Source organism: Cervus elaphus, chromosome 27, assembly GCF_910594005.1.
Source record: "Cervus elaphus chromosome 27, mCerEla1.1, whole genome shotgun sequence".
Taxonomy (NCBI): domain Eukaryota; kingdom Metazoa; phylum Chordata; class Mammalia; order Artiodactyla; family Cervidae; genus Cervus; species Cervus elaphus.
This window is the reverse complement of record NC_057841.1, coordinates 33,230,876-33,256,516: the sequence shown is the minus strand read 5'-3', so window position 1 is coordinate 33,256,516 and position 25,641 is coordinate 33,230,876. Positions and strand designations below refer to the sequence as shown.

General features: G+C 39.7%; 1 protein-coding gene across 1 annotated transcript in view; it reads right to left on the bottom strand.

Moving 5' to 3' along the window:
- Positions 1-25,641, bottom strand: part of CHST9 (carbohydrate sulfotransferase 9) — a 285,080-nt gene that overhangs the window by 139,131 nt on the left and 120,308 nt on the right. Inside the window, exon 3 of the mRNA XM_043889202.1 lies at positions 12,248-12,286. Coding sequence (XP_043745137.1) covers positions 12,248-12,286 — 39 coding nt within the window. The remainder of the gene's footprint in view (positions 1-12,247; positions 12,287-25,641) is intronic.

The window sequence follows — 25,641 nt, the reverse complement described above, 5'->3', positions numbered from 1 at the left end:
TTAACAAGAAACCCTCAGGATCACCTATACTCTATTGCTGTGGGCATGTTTAATCCTCTGCCAGTATGAGTGCCAGCTGTAACTAATCAAAATATGCACGGACCTAGAATGCTCGGGAATGGAGCAAATCGGGTCAGATGAAAGCGTAATTACTATTATACTGACTAATAGACACACCTCGGATGCCCTTTGACACAACTTCCACAATAAATTCAAACTAGCATGAGCCTAATTTTATTGAGAATGGCTTTGGCTTACACTGCCTTAATGAGCTCTATCATATAACTCCTGAAAGTCTATTTTTACTTGAGTCTCTTTCCATTTTAATTGGCAATTCCCCGTGGGCTTTCCTACAGAATGTTTAAGATGAAAGAGCGAAATAATTTTTGGCTAACAAAATTACAAAACTTTTCTTCATTTCCTCTTCTGGATGAAAGGAACACTTAGGTTGTTCAAGAATCAGCCCAGATGAAAGTTCTTCTTCCGTTCTACAGTGAGCCATGCTGCTTTATTTTGATGCAGCTAAAGAGGATATTTCTCCCCCATCACCTAAAGAAACCACGTTTCCAGTCTCAATTGTATGCAAATAAATCTTCCTCTGTGCACCATAATAGCAATCCAAAATAAATCCACAGAGGGAATTTCAGAGAGAGGTTTTTATACCTGCACTTTGACCATGAAGGGTGATGCAATTTCTCCCATATTAGCTATTTATCATTTCAGATTTGTCTAATTTGCATACACATTCTGTTTTAAATGTAGTGTTATAAAAAAGAAATTTAGGGATTTTCAGAATAAAGCAGCACAGCTGTTTTGTTATTCATTCTCTATCATAAATTCAACTAGCTGGAAAGTGAAGCCTGTTTTAAACTCTTCAGGTTTCCTTTTAATGAATAGCCGGTGTGTCCATCTTCCATTTTCTGGATGGAAAAATACATTTAAGATACATTATTTCACTTGATGATAAATATTGTTCTGAAACCATAAACCCAGGGAAGGTTGGTTATTTTTTAAAATAGCTTTCGTTAACATAGTTCAGGAAGCCAGTGCTTCAGGAAAGTTGTTTAAAAAGGTGATCCACTAGGAGTTTTATAGTTTCTGGTCTTACATTTAGATCTTTAATCCATTTTGAGTTTATTTTTGTGTATGGTGTTAGAAAGTGTTCTAGTTTCATTCTTTTACAAGTGGTTGACCAGTTTTCCCAGCACCACTTGTTAAAGAGGTTGTCTTTTTTTCATTGTATATCCTTGCCTCCTTTGTCAAAGATAAGGTGTCCATAGGTTCGTGGATTTATCTCTGGGCTTTCTATTCTGTTCCACTGATCTATATTTCTGTCTTTGTGCCAGTACCATACTGTCTTGATGACTGTGGCTTTGTAGTAGAGCCTGAAGTCAGGCAGGTTGATTCCTCCAGTTCCATTCTTCCTTCTCAAGATTACTTTGGCTATTCGAGGTTTTTTGTATTTCCATACAAATTGAGAAATTATTTGTTCTAGTTCTGTGAAAAATACCGTTGGTAGCTTGATAGGGATTGCATTGAATCTATAGATTGCTTTGGGTAGAACAGCCATTTTGACAATTAGGGTTAGGGGGCATACACACTGAGGAAACCAGATCTGAAAGAGACACGTGCACCCCAATGTTCATCGCAGCACTGTTTATAATAGCCAGGACATGGAAGCAACCTAGATGCCCATCAGCAGATGAATGGATAAGGAAGCTGTGGTACATATACACCATGGAATATTACTCAGCCATTAAAAAGAATTCATTTGAATCAGTTCTAATGAGATGGATGAAACTGGAGCCCATTATACAGTGTGAAGTAAGCCAGAAAGATAAAGACCATTACAGCATACTAACACATATATATGGAATTTAGAAAGATGGTAACGATAACCCTATATGCAAAACAGAAAAAGAGACACAGAAGTACAGAACAGACTTTTGAACTCTGTGGGAGAAGGTGAGGGTGGGATGTTTCGAAAGAACAGCATGTATATTATCTATGGTGAAACAGATCACCAGCCCAGGTGGGATGCATGAGACAAGTGCTCGGGCCTGGTGCACTGGGAAGACCCAGAGGAATCGGGTGGAGAGGGAGGTGGGAGGGGGGATCGGGATGGGGAATACGTGTAACTCTATGGCTGATTCATATCAATGTATGACAAAACCCACTGAAATGTTGTGAAGTAATTAGCCTCCAACTAATAAAAAAATAAAAATAAAAAAAAATAAATTAAAAAAAAAAAAAAGGTGATCCAGAGATGGATCACCTGGGAGGATAAAGCAGAAGACTGGTAGTTTAGAATTAGAAGACGGATAAACATGAGACATCCTTGATACCAACTTGGGCTGTTTGGGCAGTGAACATGAGAAATGAATACCTTGTTTATTTTTTCATCAAAGCCCTGGGCCTGTATCAGGCTGGATGCGGATCACCATTCTGGGTTAAAGTCTCAACTCTTGCTTGTGAGTTAACCAAGTGACCTTGGGCAAGTCATGTATGCTGGGCAGTAGGAAATGGGCCTTTGCTGTCAGTAAGACAGAGACCCAGGACTGTGCTTGTCAGAGTTTAGCAGCTGATTCTCCAGGAATAAGCAAACGAATCAACCAACCCTGGTTTGCCAGTTACCGTGGTGTAAATGCTTACTGTGGCCAGCTGAAGCTATCTACATGATCTCCCTGAGCACAGAGTGGGAAAAAGATATGTACAAACCAGTTCTCTCCAGGTATGTCCCCACATAACTCAAGCTGCTTCTAGCAATCCACTGTTTGGAGGTCATTTCTGGCTCCACCAGTTAACACATGGGGTCAAAGGCTAGTTATTTAACTTCTCTACATCTTGGTTTTCTCATTTTTAAAATGCTGACCATAACAGAGTTTACAGGGCCATTTTGAGGGTAAAGTAAAAGGCAGTGAGTGCAGAGCCTGAACTAGAAGGTCTCAGTAAACATGGATTCCCTGCCGTATAACTTCATGATTCTGTCTCTCTCCCTGCTCCTTTTTGAAGGCAAATTCTTCAAAAGAACAAGTATTTGTTCTCGTTTTTTTCTCTACTCCCTCACTCAACCCATTGCTACCTGGATTTCACTAACAGAACTCCTGAAAAGTAATTTCTTTGTGGTAACCAGATTTTTTTCTCCCAAATCCAATGAACATTTTCCAAGTGCTCATTTTATTTAACTGCTCTGTGGCATTTCACATGCTTGACCAATTTCTTCTGTCTTTCTCCTTCTCTTGGATTCAGAGATAGGGGATCCTGTTGATTCTCACAAGACAACACTGACAGATCTTTCTTAGGCTCTAGCCTCTGGCTTCTTTCACTGTGTTCTTTGCTTATGTTAGGGATTTACCAAGGACTCGCTCCTACCTCTTTTCTTCTTACACCCTCGTTTCCCTTTGGGCAGCTTGTTCATAACCAGGGCTCCAACTCTCATCCAGGTACTGACGGCTTGAAAGGCAAGCCTATGTCTCAGACCTCTCTCTGGAGTTCCAGTCTTGGAATGCCTGCTGCTTATTTAGCATTCTTGACATTTCTGCCTTCATATCTCATAGATCACACTACAATCAACAAAGACATAACTCAATTTATCATTTTCCCCACCAGACCTGTCCCTCCTCCTGTGTTCCCCACACAGGATGCATTATTCATCTTAATTCTCAGGCTGGAAACCTAGGAGTCAACTTCCTCTATCTCCCATATCCAACCAAACAGGCCAATTCTATCTTGTAAATGTATCTGCATTCATTTCCTTAGATTCCTCGCTAATGACACTGTCTTAGTCAAGACCCCACAGACCTTCATCCTTCCATTCTTATAATTAAAGTGATACACTTCCTGATTTTGCTGTCTCCAGTCAATTCTCCTTCTGATCCAGACTTCCTCTGGAGGATTTTTATAAAATGCAAATAGACTATGTAATGCCTTGCCCTTCATCAGCTCCCCATACCTGCTGCATAAAGTCCAAACTCCATGGAAGGGCAAAATGGCCCTTGTTCTCTCTATCTCATGCTTACTTTTCTGACCACATTGCTTGCCTTTGTCTGTTACTGTACTGCATCCAGTCTTATTTAACCACAAATCTTCCCTCAAGAGGCCATCCTTCTTCTTGTCTTTGTCTCCCTGGAAAGCCAGCCCTTCCCCCTTTTCCACCTAGTGAATTCCAATTATTTCTTTAAATACCAGCTCAAATCTCCCCTGTTCCATGAACCCTTCTTTGAAATCCTCATAACACATAGTATGTGATTCTCTAAAAGGCAAGCTTCATACTGGATTTGGAGAAGGAAATGGCAACCCACTCCAGTATTCTTGCCTGGGAAATCCTTTGGACAGAGGAGCCTGGAGGGCTGCAGTCTACAGGGTCGCACAGAATTGGACACGACTGAAGCGACTTAGCATGCATGCATGCATTGGAGAAGGAAATGGCAACCCACTCCAGTGTTCTTGCCTGGAGAATCCCAGGGACAGAGGAGCCTGGTGGGCTGCCGTCTATGGGGTCGCACAGAGTTGGACACGACTGAAGTGACTTAGCAGCAGCATACTGGATTATAATCATCTCTATGCAACTGTTTTTCTCACTCAGCTGAAAGTGAATGAATTGAAACACTAATGCTATATCTTATTCACCACTGCATCCCCCATATCAAGCACAAAGCCTGGACTGCAAAAATGTTTAGCAAATTGAATGTATCAACTTATAAACACTTCCCCAGATTTATTCTCTGGCCCCTTTGTGGTGCCAAATGAGATGGAATCAAGATATGAGTTTTTTTTTAATTGAGATCTAATTGACATTAGCATTATATTAGTTTTAACTGTACAACATAAAGATTCAATATTTATATATATAGCAAAATGATTACCACAATAAGTCTACTTAACATTTGTCACTGCACATAGTTTTTTTTTTTTTCTTTTTTCCTTGTGATGAGAACTTTTAGATCTACTCTCTTTTGTTGTTGTGGTGGTTGTTTTGCTGTTTAGTCGCTAAGTCATGTCTGACTCTTTGCTACCCCATGGACGTAGGCTGCCAGGCTCCTCCATTCATGGGATTTCCCAGGCAAGAATACTAGAGTGGGTTGTCATTTCCTCCTCCAGGGGATCTTCCCGACCCAGGGATCAAACCTACAGCATTCTTTACCCATGAGCATTCTTTACCACTGAGCTACCAGGGAAGCCCTCTACTCTCTTAGCAAACTTCAAATATGCAATATAGTATTATTAAATGATGAGAGCTTTGGTAAACTCTGAACAAGTTAGGATGATATGCATTTTCAACCTTGATTCTAACCAGAATACTGATTCTCAAAGTGAGAATAAAACATGTAGAATATTATAAAATATTAAAATCCAAGAAATGTAGACTTTTCAAGAGTGACAGTTCACTTAAAAACATATTTGTCACAACATAATCTGGCTGATAACTCCATATGTTTAATGTTGGTCACCAGTAATTAAGACAATGGCAAATTAGGTCTCCTCATGCTTATTTTTGAGAGTTTCTTGATAGTGTATAAGAACTATGACAAAAAGCACTACAAAAATAGTAACAGCGCAGAGAAAAATCATGCTAAATATGCATCCACTTGAAAATTTGCATTCAATAGCTGAGTACCCTGTAAGAAAGTGAACATGCTATTCCCACACAGAAGGATTTATTCAGTATCTAACATTTTTAAAATTTGAATGACTGCATGTCCAATGAATGTTTAAAAGTTTTAAAAATGAGATGCTATTGCTGTTTTAGAACATTTCAAAGAAGTGAAAAGCCCAGTTGAAGAGTAAGTAGCAAGAACTGAGCTTGCAAAGCAGATTTTCTACCATTTGCTGAATTTCCAATAATAAGCTTCACCTTTGAGTTGAGAGAAAAATAACACTGTTCTTTACCAGTAACTTTTCACAAATTATGCAAAGGAAAAAAAAATATTCTTAAATTTTTGGGATGCTCTAATGTCATAAGTGTGACTGGTGATGGAAGTAAAGTCTGATGCTATAAAGAGCAATATTGCATAGGAACCTAGCATGTTAGGTCCATGAATCAAGGTAAATTAGAAGTGGTCAAACAGAAGATGGCAAGAGTGAACATTGACATTTTAGGAATCAGTGAACTAAAATGGACTGGAATGGGCGAATTTAATTCAGATGACCATTATATCTACTATTGTGGGTAAGAATCCCTTAGAAGAAATTAAGTAGGCCCCATAGTCAACAAAAGAGTCCAAAATGCAGTACTTGGGTGCAATCTCAAAAATGACACAATGATCTCTGTTCATTTCCAAGGCAAACCATTCAGTATCACAGTGATCCAATGCCCCATCCAGTAATGCTGAAGCTGAAATTGAATGGTTCTATGAAGACCTACAAGACCTGCTAGAACTAACACCAGATAAAGATGTCCTTTTCATCATAGGGAACTGGAATGCAAAAGTAGGAAGTCAAGAGCTACCTGCAGTAACAGGTGAATTTGGCCTTGGAGTACAAAACAAAGCAGGTCAAAGGCTAACAGAGTTTTGCCAAGAGAACGCACTGGTCACAGCAAACACCCTCTTCCAACCGAGATCAGATTGATTATATTCTTTGCAGCCAAAGATGGAGAAGCTCTCTACAGTCAGCAAAAGCAAGGCCAGGAGCTGACTGTGGCTCAGATCATGAACTCCTTATTGCAAAATTAAGACTTAAATAGAAGAAAGTAGGGAAAAACACTAGACCATTCAGGTATGACCTAAATCAAATTGCTTACAATTATATAGTAGAAGTGACAAATAGATCCAAGGGACTAGATCTTATAGACTGAGAGCCTGAAAATCTATGGATGGAGGTTCGTGACATTGTACAGGAGGCAGTGATCAAGACCATCCCCAAGAAAAAGAAATGCAAAAAGGCAAAATGGTTGTCTGAGGAGGACTTGCAAATAGCTGGGAAAAGAAAAGAAGCTAAAGACAAAGGAGAAAAGGAAAGATATACCCATTTGAATGCAGAGTTCCAAAGAATAGCAAGGAGAGATAAGAGAGCCTTCCTCATTGATCAATGCAAAGACAGAGGAAAACAATAGAATGGGAAAGACTAGAGAACTCTTCAAGAAAATTAGAGATACCAAGGGAACATTTCATGCAAAGAAGGGCCCAATAAAGGACAGAAATGGCATGGACCTAACAGAAGCAGAAGATATTAAGAAGAGGTGGCAAGAATACACAGAACTATACAAAAAATATCTTCATGATCCAGATAACCACGATGGTGTGATCACTCACCTAGAGTCAGACATCCTGGAAAGTGAAGTCAAATGGGCTTTAGGAAGCATCACTACAAACAAAGCTAGTGGAGGTGATGGAATTCCAGTTGAGCTATTTCAAATCCTAAAAGATGTTGCTGTGAAAGTGCTGCACTCAATATGCCAGCAATTTTGGAAAACTCAGCAGTGGCCACAGGACTGGAAAAGGTCAGTTTTCATTCCAGTCCCAAAGAAGGGCAATGCCAAAGAATGTTTAAACTACTGCACAATTGCACTCATCTTACATGCCAGCAAAGTAATGCTCAAAATTCTCCAAGCCAAGTTTCAACAGTATGTGAACCGTGAACTTCCAGATGTTCAAGCTGGATTTAGAAAAGACAGAGGAACCAGAGATCAAATTGCCAACATCCATTGGATCATCAAAAAAGCAAGAGAGTTCCAGAAAAATATCTACTTTTGTTTTATTGACTACACCAAAGCCTTTATCTGTGTGGATCACAACAAACTGTGGGGAATTCTTCAAGAGATGGGAATACCAGACCACCTGACCTGCCTCCTGAGAAATCTGTATGCAGGTCAAGAAGCAACAGTTAGAACTGGACATGGAACAACAGACTGGTTCCAAATCGGAAAAGGATTATGTCAAGGCTGTATGGTACAGAATCCACCCGCCAGTGTAGGAGACATGAGTTTGATCCCTGGGTTGAGAAGACACCCCGGAGAAGGAAATGGCACCCTCTCCAGTATTCTTGCTTGGGAAATTTCATAGACAGAGAGGGCTGGTGACTATAGTCCATGGGGTCACAAAGAATCAGACACAACTCAGCAACTTAGCAACAATATCATCTTAAATGAAAAGAATGCAAAGTCATTTTGAAACACTCATTATCATCCCTACTGATAACTCCATTCTCTGGTCCATTAGGACTATTCTTAATACTTAGCTGAATTTGAAAGTGTTCTCCTTTTTGGAAAAACTGGAATAATATCTATTTAACAGATGGTGTCTCTTGATAGTCTAGCTTAGTAAGCCTTCTAATATCTCTTTTTCTAAATAATAGTTTATGAAGCACTTTTCTCTGCAAGAATTCTTTGTATTTTTGTTGCTGCTTTTTAAAAAACAAGAATTCCTAACCTCAAAAGGGATTTTTTTCTCCTAAGAGAAAAGTAACTTCACATTCCATCGAGTTTTTATGTAGAAATCTATGGAATATAGCTGGTTATTTTTTTCTATTTTTTTGGTCAGGACAAATAGGTAATTGTTGATCTTGGGAACTTGCCTCCTGACATTTTTCTATTTGCCATTTCACGTCCATATATTTTTAATATTCTTTACCAACCCAAACAGCCAAATTTAGCTTTGATGTTGCTGGCCACATTTTATGAATTTGACATGGGTTTCCAAATTCAATGTCAAGAAGCATATGCTTTGAATTATCTTTTGAAAATGGCTAAGCTTACCATAGCTTTTGAAAAATGGTATCAGGTTATCCACACTCTCTTGTGACTCATTCCTGGCTTATCAAAAAGAGCATCATACTTGAAACTACAGCCAGGGTTGCAATCAGGATACAAACAACTTTCTCCCAAAAGAAGCTAAATGGACTATAGAATAATTTTATTTCACTGTCTTTACTAAACAACTCAGTCTAAACTAACAAGCTTTGGAACATGATTCATTCAGTTATATAATGAAATATGAGCCATTTAGGAATTTTTTTAGTGTTGATCCATATGCAGATTGTGGAGCTATTTTAATAAAGAACTGATGGTAAGTAGAATCAGACACAAAATTGAGAACCTTAGGAATGATCCAACCAACTCTTCAGGAATTTCTTATCAACATCTCTTGCATACAGCAGAAATTAATACAGCATCGTAAAGCAATTAGACTCCAATAATAAAATTTAAAAAAAAACTATTATTAAAAAAAAAACCCTTGCAGGTGATGGCCCAACTTGTGTAAAGTATTACTCACATAAGTTCATTCTTCCCAGTCCTGGAGAAGTTCCCTTGTTAGGAAGTTATTTCTTTTTTCTGAGTAAAAACATACCTCTGTAACTTCCATCTTAGTGCAAGATTCTTTAAACAAAGAATTAACCAATGTTACTCGCTCAGCAGGGCTTCCCTGGTGGCTTAGTGGTAAAGAATCCAGCTGCAGCGCAGGAGACGACCTGCAATGCATGTGACACAGACTGGATCCCTGGGCCAGGAAGATGCCCTGGAGGAGGAAATAGCAACCCACTCTAGTATTCTTCCCTGGTGGCTCAGAGGTTAAAGCATCTACCTGCAATGGGGGAGACCCAGGTTCGATCCCTGGGTCGGGAAGATTCCCTGGAGAAGGAAATGGCAACCCACTCCAGTATTCTCGCCTGGAGAATCCCATGGATGGAGGAGCCTGGTAGGCTATAGTCAATGGGGTCCCAAAGAGTTTGACACGACTGAGCAACTTCTCTTTCACTTTCTTTCTTTCTAGCATTCTTGCCTTGGAAACCCCACTGACAGAGGAGCCTGGTGAGCTACAGTCCAAGGGGTTGAGGAGTCAGACAACTTAGCGACTAAACCACTACCATTACCAGTCACTCAAAAACTGAGGGTCCTGGAACTCCCTATTTTTCTCTACCATATTTATTCTTCTAAATTCTCTCTCCCACAGCTGGGAGATGGACCCACTATAAGCAAAAGGATGCTGTGTTGTGTTTAGATGCTCAGTCGTGTCCAACTCTCTTGACCCCATGGACTGCAGCCCACCAGGCTCCTCCGTCCATGGAATTCTTCAGACAAGAATACTAGAGTGGGTTGCCAAGCCCTCCTCCAGGGGATCTTCCCAACCCAGGGATTGAACCCAAGTCTCCCACATTGCAGGCAGATTCTTTACCATCTGAGCCACCAAGGAAGCCCCAACCAAAAGGGTGTATTGTCTAATTCAGCAGGCAGGACATAGAATCTAAGCAGAATGAATGATAATGGATACAAAGAAATCCAAGCAGGAAGTAAGAAGCAGGGGTGCCCATGATGTTATTGGTATCTCAGGCACATGCTTTACAAAGATGCAGACATTCAGACTAGAACCACAAACTGAACATGGTTATACTTATGGCCCCACTGGCAATGGTTATGTCTCAGTGTTGAAAACTCTGTCTTTACAAATGCAGATTTCCTGAGGGCAGGATTTGTGTTCTTTGAAATGATGAGGAGCCAAAAAATTTTCCCTAATTATTTGAGCTCTGTGGGTCGGTTATCCTTGACTTCACTTTCTCATAGAAAGTTTCTTCCTTCTTCTCATAGAAACAGAACATAACTGACAAGCTGTGGATCAGTTGAGACAAGTTAGCTCCATTAATGAAGGGGGTTTCCTCAGAACCCTGGTGATCAGTGTTTGCCTTGAAAAGACTTTCCAATTGTTGAGAAATATTTTACTAACCAAGAAAGCTAACACTTCATTGAAGTGATTGTACTTTGATTTGAAAAGAAAGCTTAGGAGGGTGGCACTCTGGGAAGAAGAAGAAATGAAGAAATCTGAATTCTTTTCTTGTCTCTGTTGCTAGTTCTGTGTCCCCTTGGTCACACAGCATATGAGACTCCACAAGCATACAGGGGACTTAAAGAGGCATCTGGTTTAACACGTTGCCCAATTTAGCTTTCATCTCAACAATAAAGTTTCTTTAAGCCCATACCTACAGGATCATAGCAACAGCGGTTCAGAAACAGTATAAACAATTTTCCCCCAAGGAGCAATAATGGAGGTGTCACATCTGTGAGGACACCAAACACTTTCTTGACTTCACTTTTTTTTTGGCATTCATGATAAGGTTTTAAAAGAGCCACAGGGAGAATGCAAACAATAACATTTAAGAGGGAAATCGTGTCTGAGATGAACACTAACATTGGGAAGGAGAAAAGAGACAGGGGCTTAGACTACTTTAACATTTTTGGTTTTGGATTAACACAAATTTTGGCTTTCTGTTGACTCCATTGTTTGCAAACATGCATAACATTAACACATCATTACCAGATCAAAAGAAAAAAAAAGGAAGCTGAAAGAAGCCAGTATTTGGGAGTAACATGTTGGTGAATACTTAGCAAGGGAGGTGGGAATTCCCTGGTGGTCCAGAGCTTAGGACTCCATGCTTTCACTGTAGCGTGCATGGGTTAGATTCCCGGTCAGGGAACTGAGATCCCGCATGTGGCAAGATGTGGCCAAAAACAACAAATAAAAATAAAAAACACTCAATTAAAAAAATAAAATAATGGTTAAAAAGTCTTAGGATGAGTGGTGGGCATGGGTATACATGCCAAATTAGAATTCTCTGTGAATACTGACAATTTTAGGGCACTGGGAACTGGAAGATTGCCCTTATGCAAATATTTACTTGGCAAATGAAACTTTATCTTACCTTCCATGACTTTAAACCAAAAGCCAAGTGATGAAAATATGGAAATGTCAAAATGTATTTCTGTATCAGACAGCAAATATTGGCCCCTACTATGTGCAACGGCATTGTGCCAAAGCACCATTCACTTCTGCATATATATTAGGATTTAGAAGTGGAGAAATCTTAAAATTCCTCCAAAATGTAAAGACTCTTCTTGCCTAAGAAATTGACACCATCCTGAAAAACATCAACTACACAAATGACTTCAAGAAAAATAATTGAGGTTCACAGATATTTAGGGAAATGAAACAGTTGTCAACAATTACAACCTTCCCATTTTGAAGCTGGTGGTTGCAACCCTTACTTTTTAAATAGGTAATCATGGAAAAATTGAATAATATGCCATCTCATTTTCATTTGAATAGAACGGTAGGATGAAAAGGACATGACTTATATGAAAGTGAAAAAGCAAAATGTGTCCATTTATTTTCATTAATTCAAAGTCAATCAAGTCTAGATTTATAAACTATTACACTTTTAAAGTGAGTTTTTGAATACTATAATGCAAATCGTTTTTTTTCTCAGGGTGGAAGTAAAAACATGACATATAGCTAAGGCCAATTAGTCAACATCTTACCTGGAGTTGCTCTTTGTTCTCTTCTCTTCTCTACTCTCCCTGCAATAAGAAATGGCAGATCAGTTGCAATATGCAGCCATGAGAAAATGATGTAACTAAGACAGAAGCCCGGTTTATCACAACTTCTAGACAGTCACTAGGTCAGCCATGTTCAACATTTTTCCCAAGATGACTGGGCACAGAGAAAAGGGCTGAACAATATTTTCAAATCAATTTACAAAAGTCAAAAATTAATGAATATGCATTAAATATGCTGCTGGGTTTAAAAAATCTTGTTAGAGCCATTTACTCTACAGTAAAATTAAGGGTGCAAACCCCACCCATAGAACAAATCCCCATGTTCCATGTGGGGGTAAACAAGTAACTAAGATAATACCATGCCCTCTTATGACCTACTTGGGAAGATAAAGGACAAACAATATAACATGAAACAAGATGTGCCCTCAAAGGGTATGTGCGTGCATGCATGTGTGCTCAGTTATGTCTGACACTTTGTGATGCTGTGGACTGTAGCCCACCAGGCTCCTCTGTCCATGGTATAAATGTTTAAAATATTAGAGGGTGAAATGATTAGCTTTAAGAAATAAAGCGGTGCTCATGAAGTTATGGAGAAAACGGTATTTGATGTGAACCTTGAAGATATATGTCATTTGGGGAATTTTAAATGAGGAAAGGATTGACTCTTGACCAAAGAAATAGTATGGCTATTCGAGGTCCGACATAAATCACAGCAAGATCCTCTACGACCCACCTCCCAGAATATTGGAAATAAAAGCAAAACTAAACAAATGGGACCTAATGAAACTTAAAAGCTTTTGCACTACAAAGGAAACTATAAGTAAGGTGAAAAGACAGCCCTCAGATTGAGAGAAAATAATAGCAAATGAAGAAACAGACAAAGGATTAATCTCAAAAATATACAAGCAACTCCTGAAGCTCAATTCCAGAAAAATAAATGACCCAATCAAAAAATGGGCCAAAGAATTAAACAGACATTTCTCCAAAGAAGACATACAGATGGCTAACAAACACATGAAAAGATGCTCAACATCACTCATTATCAGAGAAATGCAAATCAAAACCACAATGAGGTACCATTACATACCAGTCAGGATGGCTGCTATCCAAAAGTCTACAAGCAATAAATGCTGGAGAGGGTGTGGAGAAAAGGGAACCCTCTTACACTGTTGGTGGGAATGCAAACTAGTACAGCCACTATGGAAAACAGTGTGGAGATTTCTTAAAAAACTGGAAATAGAACTGCCATATGACCCAGCAATCCCACTTCTGGGCATACACACTGAGGAAACCAGATCTGAAAGAGACACATGCACCCCAATGTTCATCGCAGCACTGTTTTATAATTGCCAGGACATGGAAGCAACCTAGATGCCCATCAGCAGATGAATGGATAAGGAAGCTGTGGTACATATACACCATGGAATATTACTCAGCCATTAAAAAGAATTCATTTGAATCAGTTCTAATGAGATGGATGAAACTGGAGCCCATTATACAGTGTGAAGTAAGCCAGAAAGATAAAGACCATTACAGCATACTAACACATATATATGGAATTTAGAAAGATGGTAACGATAACCCTATATGCAAAACAGAAAAAGAGACACAGAAGTACAGAACAGACTTTTGAACTCTGTGGGAGAAGGTGAGGGTGGGATGTTTCGAAAGAACAGCATGTATATTATCTATGGTGAAACAGATCACCAGCCCAGGTGGGATGCATGAGACAAGTGCTCGGGCCTGGTGCACTGGGAAGACCCAGAGGAATCGGGTGGAGAGGGAGGTGGGAGGGGGGATCGGGATGGGGAATACGTGTAACTCTATGGCTGATTCATATCAATGTATGACAAAACCCACTGAAATGTTGTGAAGTAATTAGCCTCCAACTAATAAAAAAAAAAATACAAAAAAAAAAAAGAATAAAACCTAAAAAAAAAAAAAAGAAATAGTATGGGTTCTGTGCATGCATGCATGCTACATCACTTCAGTCGTGTTTGACTCTGCGATCCCATGGACTGTAGCCGTCCAGGTTCCTCTGTCTATGGGATTCTCCAGGCAAGAATACTGGAGTGGGTTGCCATGCCTTCCTCCAGGGGACCTTCCTAACCCAGGCACTGAACATGTGTTTCTTACATCTCCTACACTGGCAAAGTGAAAGTGAAGTCGCTCAGTCATGTCTGACTTTTTGCGACCCTATGGACTGTAGCCCACCAGGCTCCTCCATCCATGGGATTTTCCAGGCAAGAATACTAGTGTGGGTTGCCATTTCCTTCTCCAGGGGATCTTCCTGACCTAGGGATCAAAACAGGGTTTCCCGTATTGCAGGTGGACTCTTTACTGTCTGAAATCCCATTAGCAGGCAGGTCCTTTACCACTAGTGGCACCTGGGAAGCCCTATGGGTTTTATAGGACAAGGCTACTTGAGCAAGAAGGCTCACCTTTAGGGCTTGCCTTAAGAACTCAAATGAAAAGAGTTTTGTATAGGAGGAGGGCTATCTGAGAAGTTGGGCAAGAGGTAATGGGCTGAGTATGTCAGCGGGAACAATGAGGAGGGAAGTGATGGGTGCAAAGAGGAGATGTCAGGAAGGCAGAGCTCATAGGGTCCAGGGGTTTACAAACTGTGAAGTGCAAAGGCCCCAGGGGTTTACAAACTGTGAAGTGCAAGGGAAAAGGAAAGGTCAAAATGAATGGCTATCTAGGTGTCTCTGGGTGTGGTGATGCAATTCAGGGAAACAGTAAACATGATGGGGATATGGGAATGATGAGTTCAGTTTTAGGCTTAATGAGTTTGAAGTGCTACGGGAACTTGGAGTTTGGGAGGGCAACTGGAATTGAAATTACAGATGCAGAAAATGTCCATCTTAAGAAGGTGGCTGGAGCTGAAAGGGGAAATAGAAATATACAGGCAGAAATATAAAGAACAGAGGACCAGATTGAAAACAGGGACCAAGAAATCAAAAAACGCGATTTGTGCTTCGTGATGGAGGATGAGAAGACAGAGGAAGCAGAGCTCGAGACCAACTGAACAGAGTCAGGTACCACAAATAAAGTTTTAGGAAGTATGGAGTGGGGCTGCCAACAGCATCCGATGTGGCTGAATTCACGAGGTTGTTGTTAAGACTGTGAGAGAGAAGTTTTAGCAGAGAGAGGGTGGGGAACACGAGAGGCCGTGAAGGTTTGCAGAGTAGTGGGTGATGAGGAAGATGAGGCTGAGGAGGAAATGACTTGTCCATGATACTTGCCAAACATGAGTAAGATGGGGTGATAATTTGAGCAGGAGTTAAGTCAGGTTTCTGGGATACCTTAGCATGTTTATGAGCTTAGATCAGAAGCTTTGCACCAGGGCAATGGTGTATGTAAATGCCCCTGTTGAGCCTTGATTCTGTGAGGTCTACCCCTCTAGCCGTCACTTTCTTGTCAGTTAGTAACTTTTCATAGATAGAGCTGGTTACTGAGAGGTTATGGAAGCTGCATGTAAACTTCCTATAAGGCCTTTAAACTATAAGGTGGAAAACACACAAGCCTTCCCTTGTGTAGCTGCCCAAAGGGGAGAATTTATTTAACTGGCATCCTGATTAATTTCATGTTCTATTCATTTGAGTGATTTCCAGAGGATTTGTTTGATGCAATTTGTTTCAATGATTCAAACAGAATAATGGCATGAATAGCACGTTTAAAGGTTTCATTCATTACCAAGTGTGATGGGGTATCTCCTCATTCAAGATTTTTATTGGGCAAGCCACTATGTATTTTAGATTATAAATTTTTGTATACTAGGGGCCTCAAACATTTTCATGAATTTTTTAAAAAATGTTATTAAAGTCCTGAATTATTAAAAAAATAATTAAAAAAGGCATTAAAAACTATTCTCTTTGGAGAGTTTTTAACTTGTATGAGTCATAAATCCTGAAAGCTCACAATGAATGTACTGAAGGTAAATTACGGGTTATGGTAGACAGTCTCGAAGATGATCCCAGTGATCTTCTTCCCTCCTCCAGGCATTTGTATCCTTGTGTTATCTGCTCCCACAGTGAATTGGATTGACTTGTATAACTAGTAGGATTTTGTAGAAATAATGTGATTTCCAAGGCTGGGCCTCAAAAAACATTATGGCTTCTGTTTTGGTCTCTCTCAGATTACTTCCTGGGAGAGAAACCAGATAATATGTTAAGAGGACACCCTTCCTAAGGAGAGACCTGTGTGGCAAAAAACTGAGGCCTCCTGTCAATATTCAATGTCGAATTGAGACCTCCTGCCAATAGCCAATGAGGAACTGAGGACTCCAGAACAGTCAATGTGCAATTGAGGCCTCTAGTTAATAGCCAATGAAGAATTAAGGCCTCCGGAATGGCCAATGAGCAACTGAGGCTTCCAGTTAGCAGCCATTGAGAAACTGAGGCCTCCTGACAGCAGACTTCATCAACTTGCCAGGCTAATGAGCAGCCCCTTCTGCAGCCCCAGTCAAACCTTCACATGGCTGCAGCTCAGAAGGACGCCTTGACTATAACTTTATGGGAGACCCTGACCCAGAACCACCCAATCAGCCACTCCAGAGTTCCCCACAGAAACTGTGACATGATAGATGTCTGCTGCTGTTCTCCACTGCTAAGTTTTGGGTAAATTGTTATCCAGTAATACACAACTAATACTTACGGGATAATTTTATTATGAAAGTTTGGGTTAATTTATCACTTAATAGAATATGCATGTGTGTGTGTATGAGTCACTCCGTCGTGTCTCTTTGCGACCCCATGGACTGTAGCCCACCAGGCTCCTCTGTCCATTGAATTCTTCATGCAAGAATATTGGAGTGGGTTGCCATTTCCTTCTCCAGGGGATCTTCCTGACCCAGGAATTGAACCTGGGTCTCCTGCATTGCAGGCAGACTCTTTACTGACTGAGCCACAGGGAATATGCATTCAAGGATGTTAATTTTTTCAGATCAATCAGTCTCCCTGCCTTTCTCATCTGTAAAGTGGAGATCAGAGCCTGCTTATGTGGAATGTTGTGAGGATTAAGTAATTTCATATGCAGAGCCAGCAGGAAATGGAGGAAACATACAAAATACCGGCGTTCAAGGTTTCAGAAGGGAGGCTGGAAGGCATTGTTGATAACGATTTTTCACTGAGATCTCAAACAGTTCTCTGCCCTTATGTCATATGAAAGGGCTCTCTAAACTGTGGAGTGCTATATAAATGTTATGTATTAGTTTTATTATGGTATTAGTTCTGGTATAGGAAACAGATTTCTGTTCTCCGTTACATATACACTAAACTTCAAATTAGAAAAATAAACACTGGATAAATAAGACAATCTTATATTTACCAAGAGACACAGAGATTACACCACTTAACGGTAGATAACCCTCCTGCTCTGTATGGGTGATTTTATCTCTCAGTGTTCACCAACACTGGTGGTGTTCAGTGTTCACCAACACTGGAAAGAGATGATGCCGAGACCTACGTCTTTAGCTCCAAAATCTACCTAGGTGTTAGGTCCACTGGAAATACCTATATCTGCATTTTCTACTTCACAAAACAAGTCCTTAATTTAAATCATTATATCCCCCTCCAAAACTGCTTATCTTTAGTGCTATCCTGCTCAGGCAACTGGACATAAAACCTGAGACTCATCAGCTCCTGCCATTCACTCAACCTCAGACCATTCCGTTCTCTCTACAGGGCCTTTCAGAGCTGACCTCTCCTTTCTCACTGCCACTGACCTGGTTCATCAACTTGATAATTCTTCCTGGGGTTATTTTCTATAGGCTCCCAACAGATTTCATCAGTTTTATAGATGGTTTTTCCGTCCTTGTGGTCTAATCCCTGTTAAAGATTAAAATACACATTCCCTCATATGAAACTGATGACCCTGGAAGACTTGGTCATGACCTATCTTCTGCTACAATCCCTGAAACACCCTAAGAACACTGACCAGTTATGCCAGGAATTGGGCTTCCCCCTCCAACTCCCTGTGCATGATGCTTCTACTTCCTGGAATATCCTATAATGTCCTTCCTGCCCGTCAAAACTCTATTCATCCTTCAGAGCTTAGCTCAGATGCAGGTCCTTCTGTGATGTCTCTGGCTTTGTGTCACCCCCCATCCAACTTCCCATTCCCTGCGGAATTAATTGCCCTTCTTTCTATGCTCCTTTAGCCTTTGGCTTCCCTCATAGCTCAGTTGGTAAATAAACAGCCAGCAGTGCAGGAGACCCTGGTTCGATCCCTGTGTTGGGAAGATTCCCTGGAGAAGGGAAAGGCTACCCACTCCAGTAAATGGGCCTGGAAAATCCCATGGACTGTATGCAGTTGGGGTTGCAAAGAGTTGGACACGATTGAGCGACTTTCACTTTAGCCTTTTATTTGTTCCTTTGCTATAGCACTAACTCCAGTGTTTGGTTTATAATCAGTTGCGTGTTTATTTCCTAACTTGATTGTTTTCCTTTAGGACAAGAGGTATATCCTGTGCCTCTGTCTGTGTCCTCATGCCTCACAGTGCCTGGAACACAGATGCTTGGGATTAAGTGGACATAAAGTCGTGTAATACCCCAACCCTCCTTAAATGCTAAAGAACACAAAATCAATTTTAGTGCTGCTAATACTGAGGGCGAGTACAACCAAGAACAGAGCTTTTACCAAGTATTTACATTACAACTGATAACCTAGTAAACTATTACATTGGAAAAGTGGGTGATGAATTAAGAGAGGCTTTCAGAATAATGAACATGCATTTTGCCCTAGTTGTGCTTTATTGTACCAGAGATTCTACTTGAAGAACAAAACATGAAAGTATGGTGCACACCTTACTTCTCTCTAAAACTGGATATAGGACTTCACCTGTGAGGAACCAAAATGGATGGTAATCTCATAAAAATGGAATTTGCAGGGTCTAACTTTTTTCTGAGAAAATATATTTAGTTGAACACTAAAATGTCACATCTCATGATAATTTATTTATATAAACTGAGTCGATATTTTTTAAAAGCTGTTTTAGACTTGGGGTTGATATGGTTTCATAGAGAAACATTAAGTATACACCCACTTGTAGCACATTTCAGTACTTCATTACGGAAGTAGTTCCTTAACTGAGGTAGTGGTTTCTGGTCTTTTCAAATAACAGGCACATAAATGCCTAGCCAGTGATGACTCACCAATGACGAGCAGGGCATTTGTATCACAACTCAGAATCTTATGTCACTTCTAATGAAAAGAAAATGTTGTGCATGCATACATAGGTATTTATGTGTATGCATATATACAAATAGTGGGTATACATGTATATATATGTACACATGCACATACACATATGTATGTCAATATGTACACATACATATAAGGCATTACATGTATGGACCTGTGACACGTCTTGTAACTTTACAACCAGACATAGTCTTATCTCCAAAATATGCTCTTTCTTCTACCTGCTTCCATCGGTGTGTAATAAAGTCTGTCATAGAATCTTATCAAGCTTCCCTTACTGCACACCAATTTCTCGGTCACCAATTCTGAGTGTGCGTTCACTCGCAGGCGTTTTATCTGCCCTGCTCTGAGAGGTATTATTAATCACATCCTGTTGCTAGGATACCTGAGAATGTTCATTTATGTCCAATGTTTCTTTGGCAAAATGCACTATGAAGGAGGCATAGAATCATGACAAGGGAAATTACTGTGCACGTGCCACTCATTAAAAAAAAAAAAGCAGCAAGGGCAGGGAGAGTAACATGGCTACCAGATAATACAATGTGAACTCTTAGGATTTCTTTTTTAACACCGTTTTGTTTCTCTTAGTTTTTAATGGAAAATGCTGGCAATATTTCTAGATAATGAGAATCCGTAGTACTTCTTTACTTCTTAGGAAAAGTGGAAGAAGGTAGGGTTTTAATTTTGTTTACTTTAGAGAAGGGGCTTTAAGATTTACTTGCTTTGGATGCCTCCATGAGAGATGGGGTTACTAGGTTACAGTGCTAGTTGATTTGCAGAGATAACCTAAACCCCAGGTCACCATTATTGTCATGTTTAGCTATCTTAATGAAAGACTTATGAGAAAAGTAATCTACAGAATATGCATTTGGGTAATGGGAGAAAAAAATACCTTTATCAATATCTTTAAAAATTACTGTTGTTTTGGATATTAGTATTTCCAAAATTCCTGCTTATCTTTGGAACATGAATATACAAAATTCACCTAAATGCAAGATTTTCTTAGTCAATCTCTTCCCACAGGAAATGGCATGATATATAAATGCAGACTTTGGAGTTAGATGGATTGACTTCTTGTCTTAACCACTGGTACCTATGGCTATGTTAACCCTGGAAACAAATCATAGAGGATTTCCCCAAAACTTGTTCTTTTCTGTTTCCTCCTCCTTTTTCCAGTACGGGGTGTGTGTGTACAAGATGTGTGTGTGTATACACACACACACACACACCCCATACTGGAAAAAGGAGGAAATATATGTGTGTATATATATATATATGTATATATACACACACAGTATCTGTTTATCGATATACTGTCTACCTATTTCTACCTACCTACCTCTTATATTTCAACTGAAAGCAGAAACAATTTGAGTTTTACTTCCATTATTTTTCTAAGTGGTGTTAACAGAGTTCTATTATTCTAATCATGCTAATAACAGTAGCTAATGTTTATTAAATAATATCTATGTGCTCACTGCTGTTATCAGCACATTATACATGTTAATTTATTTTATCTTCATAGTATTATGAGGCTTGTATTATGTATTATGAATATTTTATTATGTTTATGAATACATATTTATGTATTATGAATTTTTAACCTATTTTCAGGTAAGAAAACATGGTAGAAATTTCTTAAATAACTTTGCCAAATCACTGATGTACTAATAGCAAATAAATAATGAGAGGACAAAAAATAGTTGGTGTGAAAAGGTAGGGAGGAGTAAGGAGAGCGATATCGATCCATAAGCTGTACATAATCAGTCTCTAGGTTTGAAAGTTAGCTTGAATAAATTATTTTGAAAAATATTTGTATAGACTTGAAAAACTAGCTGTCTATTATTTATCAGATTACTTGCTTGAATGAATGAACTGCTTATTTTAACTGCTAAGTACCTGATCACAGTATTTCAGGAGCAGAATGTCAGAAAGACCTTCAGATTTTGAATTTTTTTTTAGTAGATTAGTATTTATTTAGTTGTTGTTATTCCATCGGTAAGTTGTGTCTGACTCCTTGCGACCCAATGGACTGCAGCATGCCAGGCTTCCTTGTCCCTCACCATCTCCCAGAGTCTGCTCAAACTCATGCCCACTGAGTTAGTGATGCCATCCAACCATCTCATCCTCTGTCATCCCCTTCTCCTCATGCCTGCAATTTGTCCCAGCATCAGGGTCCTTTCCAATTTATTTAGTATCTACTATGAATTTGGCACTCTAATAACACTTATAAATTCTTCACAATAAGCTGAAAGCTATTTTAGGCTTCGTGTTATATGACGTCATGGGAAAATATTAAATATATAATATATATCCATTTATATATTACATTTCAGTACTGAAGTATAGAAGTACTTCCAAGATTGAAGTGATTGCTTCTCATCTTTTAAAACCACAGGTACATATGTGGCAATCCCAATGATGTCCCACCAATAATGAGCAGGGCATTTGTATCAAAACTCAGTATCTTATGTCACTTCTACTGAAAAGAAAATTTTGTGCACACATATAGTTGTATGAATCTCTTAACCCAAGGACTGAATCCGGGTCTCCCAGGTTTCAGGCAGATTCTTTACTGTCTGAGCCAGCAGAGAAGCCCATGTATGTCTTCAGTTCAGCTGCTCAGTCATGTCCGACTCTTTGCGACCCCATGGACTACAGCACGCCAGGATTCCCTGTCCATCAACTCCTGGAGCTTACTCAAACTCATGTCCATTGAGTCAGTGATGCCATCCAGCCATCTCATCCTTTGTTGTCCCCTTCTCTTCCTACCTTCAATCTTTCCCAGCATCAGGGTCTTTTCAAATGAGTCAGTTCTTTGCATCAGGAGGCCAAAGTACTAGAGCTTCAGCTTCAGTATCAGTCCTTCCAATGAATCTTCAGGACTGATTTCCTTTAGGATGGACTGGTTGGATCTCCTTGCGGTCCAAGGGACTCTCAGGAGTCTTCTCCAACACCACAGTTCAAAAGCATCAATTCTTCTGTGCTCAGCTTTCTTTAAAGTCCAACTCTCACATCCATACATGACTACTGGAAAAACCATAGCTTTGACAAAACAGACCTTTGTTAGCAAAGTAATGTCTCTGCTTTTTAATATGCTATCTAGGTTGGTCGTAACTTTTCTTCCAAGGAGCAAGTGTGTTTTAATTTCATGGCTGCAGTCACCATCTGCAGTGATTTTGGAGCCCCCAAAAATAAAGTCTGCCACTGTTTCCATTGTTTCCCCATCGATTTGCCATGATGTGATGAGACCAGAAGCCATGATCTTAGTTTTCTGAATGTTGAGTTTTAAGCCAACTTTTTCACTCTCCTCTTCAACTTTCATCAAAAGGCTCTTCAGTTCTTTGCTTTCTGCCATAAGGGTGGTGTCATCTGCATATCTGAGGTTACTGATATTTCTTCCAGCTTGTGTTTCATCCAGCCCAGCATTTCTCATGATGTAATTTGCATATATGTTAAATAAGCAGGGTGACAATATGCTTACTCCTTGATGTACTCCTTTCCCGATTTGGAAATCCTTTCCTGTTGTTCCATGTCCAGTTCTAACTGTTGCTTCTTGACCTGCATACAGATTTCTCACTTATAAAAATAGTAGGTATACACATATATATGTGTCTGTGTATGCATACATATTGGGGGCTTCCCTGGTGACTCAGATGGTAAATAATCTGCCTGCAATGCGGAAGATCTGGGTTCGATCCCTGGGTTGGGAATATCCCTTGGAGAAGAGAATGGCCACCCACTCCAGTATTCTGGCCTGGAGAATCCATAGACAGAGGAGACTGGCAGGCTACGGTCCATGAGGTCACAAAGAGTTGGACCCAACTGAGTAACTTTCACTTCATGCATATACATACATATAATGCATTACATATATGTACATGTGACATACTGGAGAACAAAATGGCAACTCATTCCAGTATTCTTGCCTGGAGAATTCCATGGACAGAGGAGCATGGAGGGCTACAGTCCATGGGATTGCAAAGGGTCAGACACAACTGAGTGACCAACACACACACACAAACACATGTGACATACATCCTGTAATTTTACAATCAGACATAGACTAATCTCCCAAACATACTTTTTCTTTTGGCTTCTTCCATTAGTGTGTAATAAAGTCTGAAATGGAATCTCATCAAGTTTCCCTCATGCATACCAATTTTTCAGTCACCAATTCATGGAATAGATGAAAATGACCTCCGTTTTCCAGTGGAGAAAGAGTCTCAGAATATTTTTTGAAACAGCCTCAAGATTCCAGTTAGTGACTAGCAGGATTAGACTATGAACCCAGAGATTTGCACTTTTTCTGAGCAATATAAGTGATTTGGGGCAGGTCTATAGAATGGTGAAGGGCTCTTATGCTTAATAAATGTGCATTATTTAACCTCTTTAAATTGTATTTATCTGGAAATGGGGTTAATACTAGTTCCTACTTCACAGGGTAATTGTGAGGATTAAACAAAATTTTAATAATAAAAATTTAATTTACATTTAAATTAAATATAATTTAATAATAATCAAAATGTTTTGAGTGCATAATGCAATCACATTTACAAGGTTCTCACTTCACTGCCTGGGAAATAGCAATGTAACATGTTGCCAGGTAATTCTCTTTATGAATGTTTCATGTCAGGCGTTCCCTGGTAACATAAAATATTTCTAAACATTCTCAAGGTCAGTGGCTTTGTTTACACAAATATTATAAAGTTCAGCCTTTGAGAGTTTCTTGATATTTTTACCATCATTTCTGTCTCTCTTGCTTTCCCTTAGAATTTCTAAGTGAGAAATAGCTTTTTACTTTGGTGAATTCCTTTTCTCTCCTCCTCATGTTGTAACTCTTTCCAAATACAAACTGGTTTGATGAGACACACACTGACATGGCAAGACTCTCCCCAGTTGTAAGCTCAGATGACATGATATTAGAGCCCAGGGTGTGAGGTCCAAATCCCTGCCCACATCTGGTACTGACCAGCAGCTATGGAACTGTCAGCAGCCTAATGTGATCTAAATAGAAAGGGGGAGTTTTCTAGAAACCAGAGGACCTCACTGCCAGAGATAAGCAGATGATACCACTCTAACGGCAGAAAGCAAAGAGGAACTGAGGAGCCTCTTGATGAGGGTGAAGAGGAGAATGAAAAAGAACTTGAAACTAAACATTCAAAAAACTAAGATCATGGCATCTGATCCCATCACTTTCTGGCAAACACATGGGGAAAAAGTGGAAACAGTGACATATTTTATCTTCTTGGGCTCCAAAATCACTGTGGACGGTGACTGCAGGCATGGAATTAAAAGTCACTTGCTCCTTGGAAGAAAAGCTATGAAAAACCTAGACAGCATATTAAAAGTAGAGACATCACTTTGCTGACACAGGTCTATCTAGGCAAAACTATAGTTTTTCCAATACTCATGTATGGATGTGAGAGTTGGACCATACAAAAGGCTGAGCACTAAAGAATTGATGCTTTCAAACTGTGGTGTTGGAGAAGACTCTTGAGAATCCCTTGGACTGCAAGGAGATCAAACCAGTCAATCCTAAAGGAAATCAACCTTGAGTATTCACTGGAGGACTGATGCTGAAGCTCTAATACTTTGGCCACCTGATGTGAAGAGCTGACTCACTGGAAAAGACCCTGATGCTGGGAAAGACTGAGGGCAAGGGAAGAAGGTGACGACAGAGGATGAGATAGACTCAATGAACATGAGTTTGAGCAAACTCTGGGAGATGGTAAAGGACAGGGAAACCTGGCGTGCTGCAGTTCATGGGGTCGCAAAGAGACATGATCTAGTGGCTGAACAGCACTGCCAGAACTTACTCCTTGAAACAAATAGTAAGATCTTGAACAAGTAACTTGACTTTTCCAAGATTCAAAGGTCTCTTTAGTTAGGTAGGTAAATACTATCCTTCAATAATACTGAAAGAAATTGTACAAATAGTACTATTTTAAGTACTATACTATAGGGCAGGAACAGAGGCGCCACTGTAAAGAGGAGAAAGTCGAAAAACAACAAAGACCTGTTGTATAGCACAGGGAACTCTGCTCAATGTTATGTAACAACCTAAATGGGAAAAGAAGTTGAAAAATAATAGATACTTATATATGTATAATGGAATCACTCTGCTGTATGCCTGAAATGAACACAACCCTGTTACTCAAGTATGTGTGCAT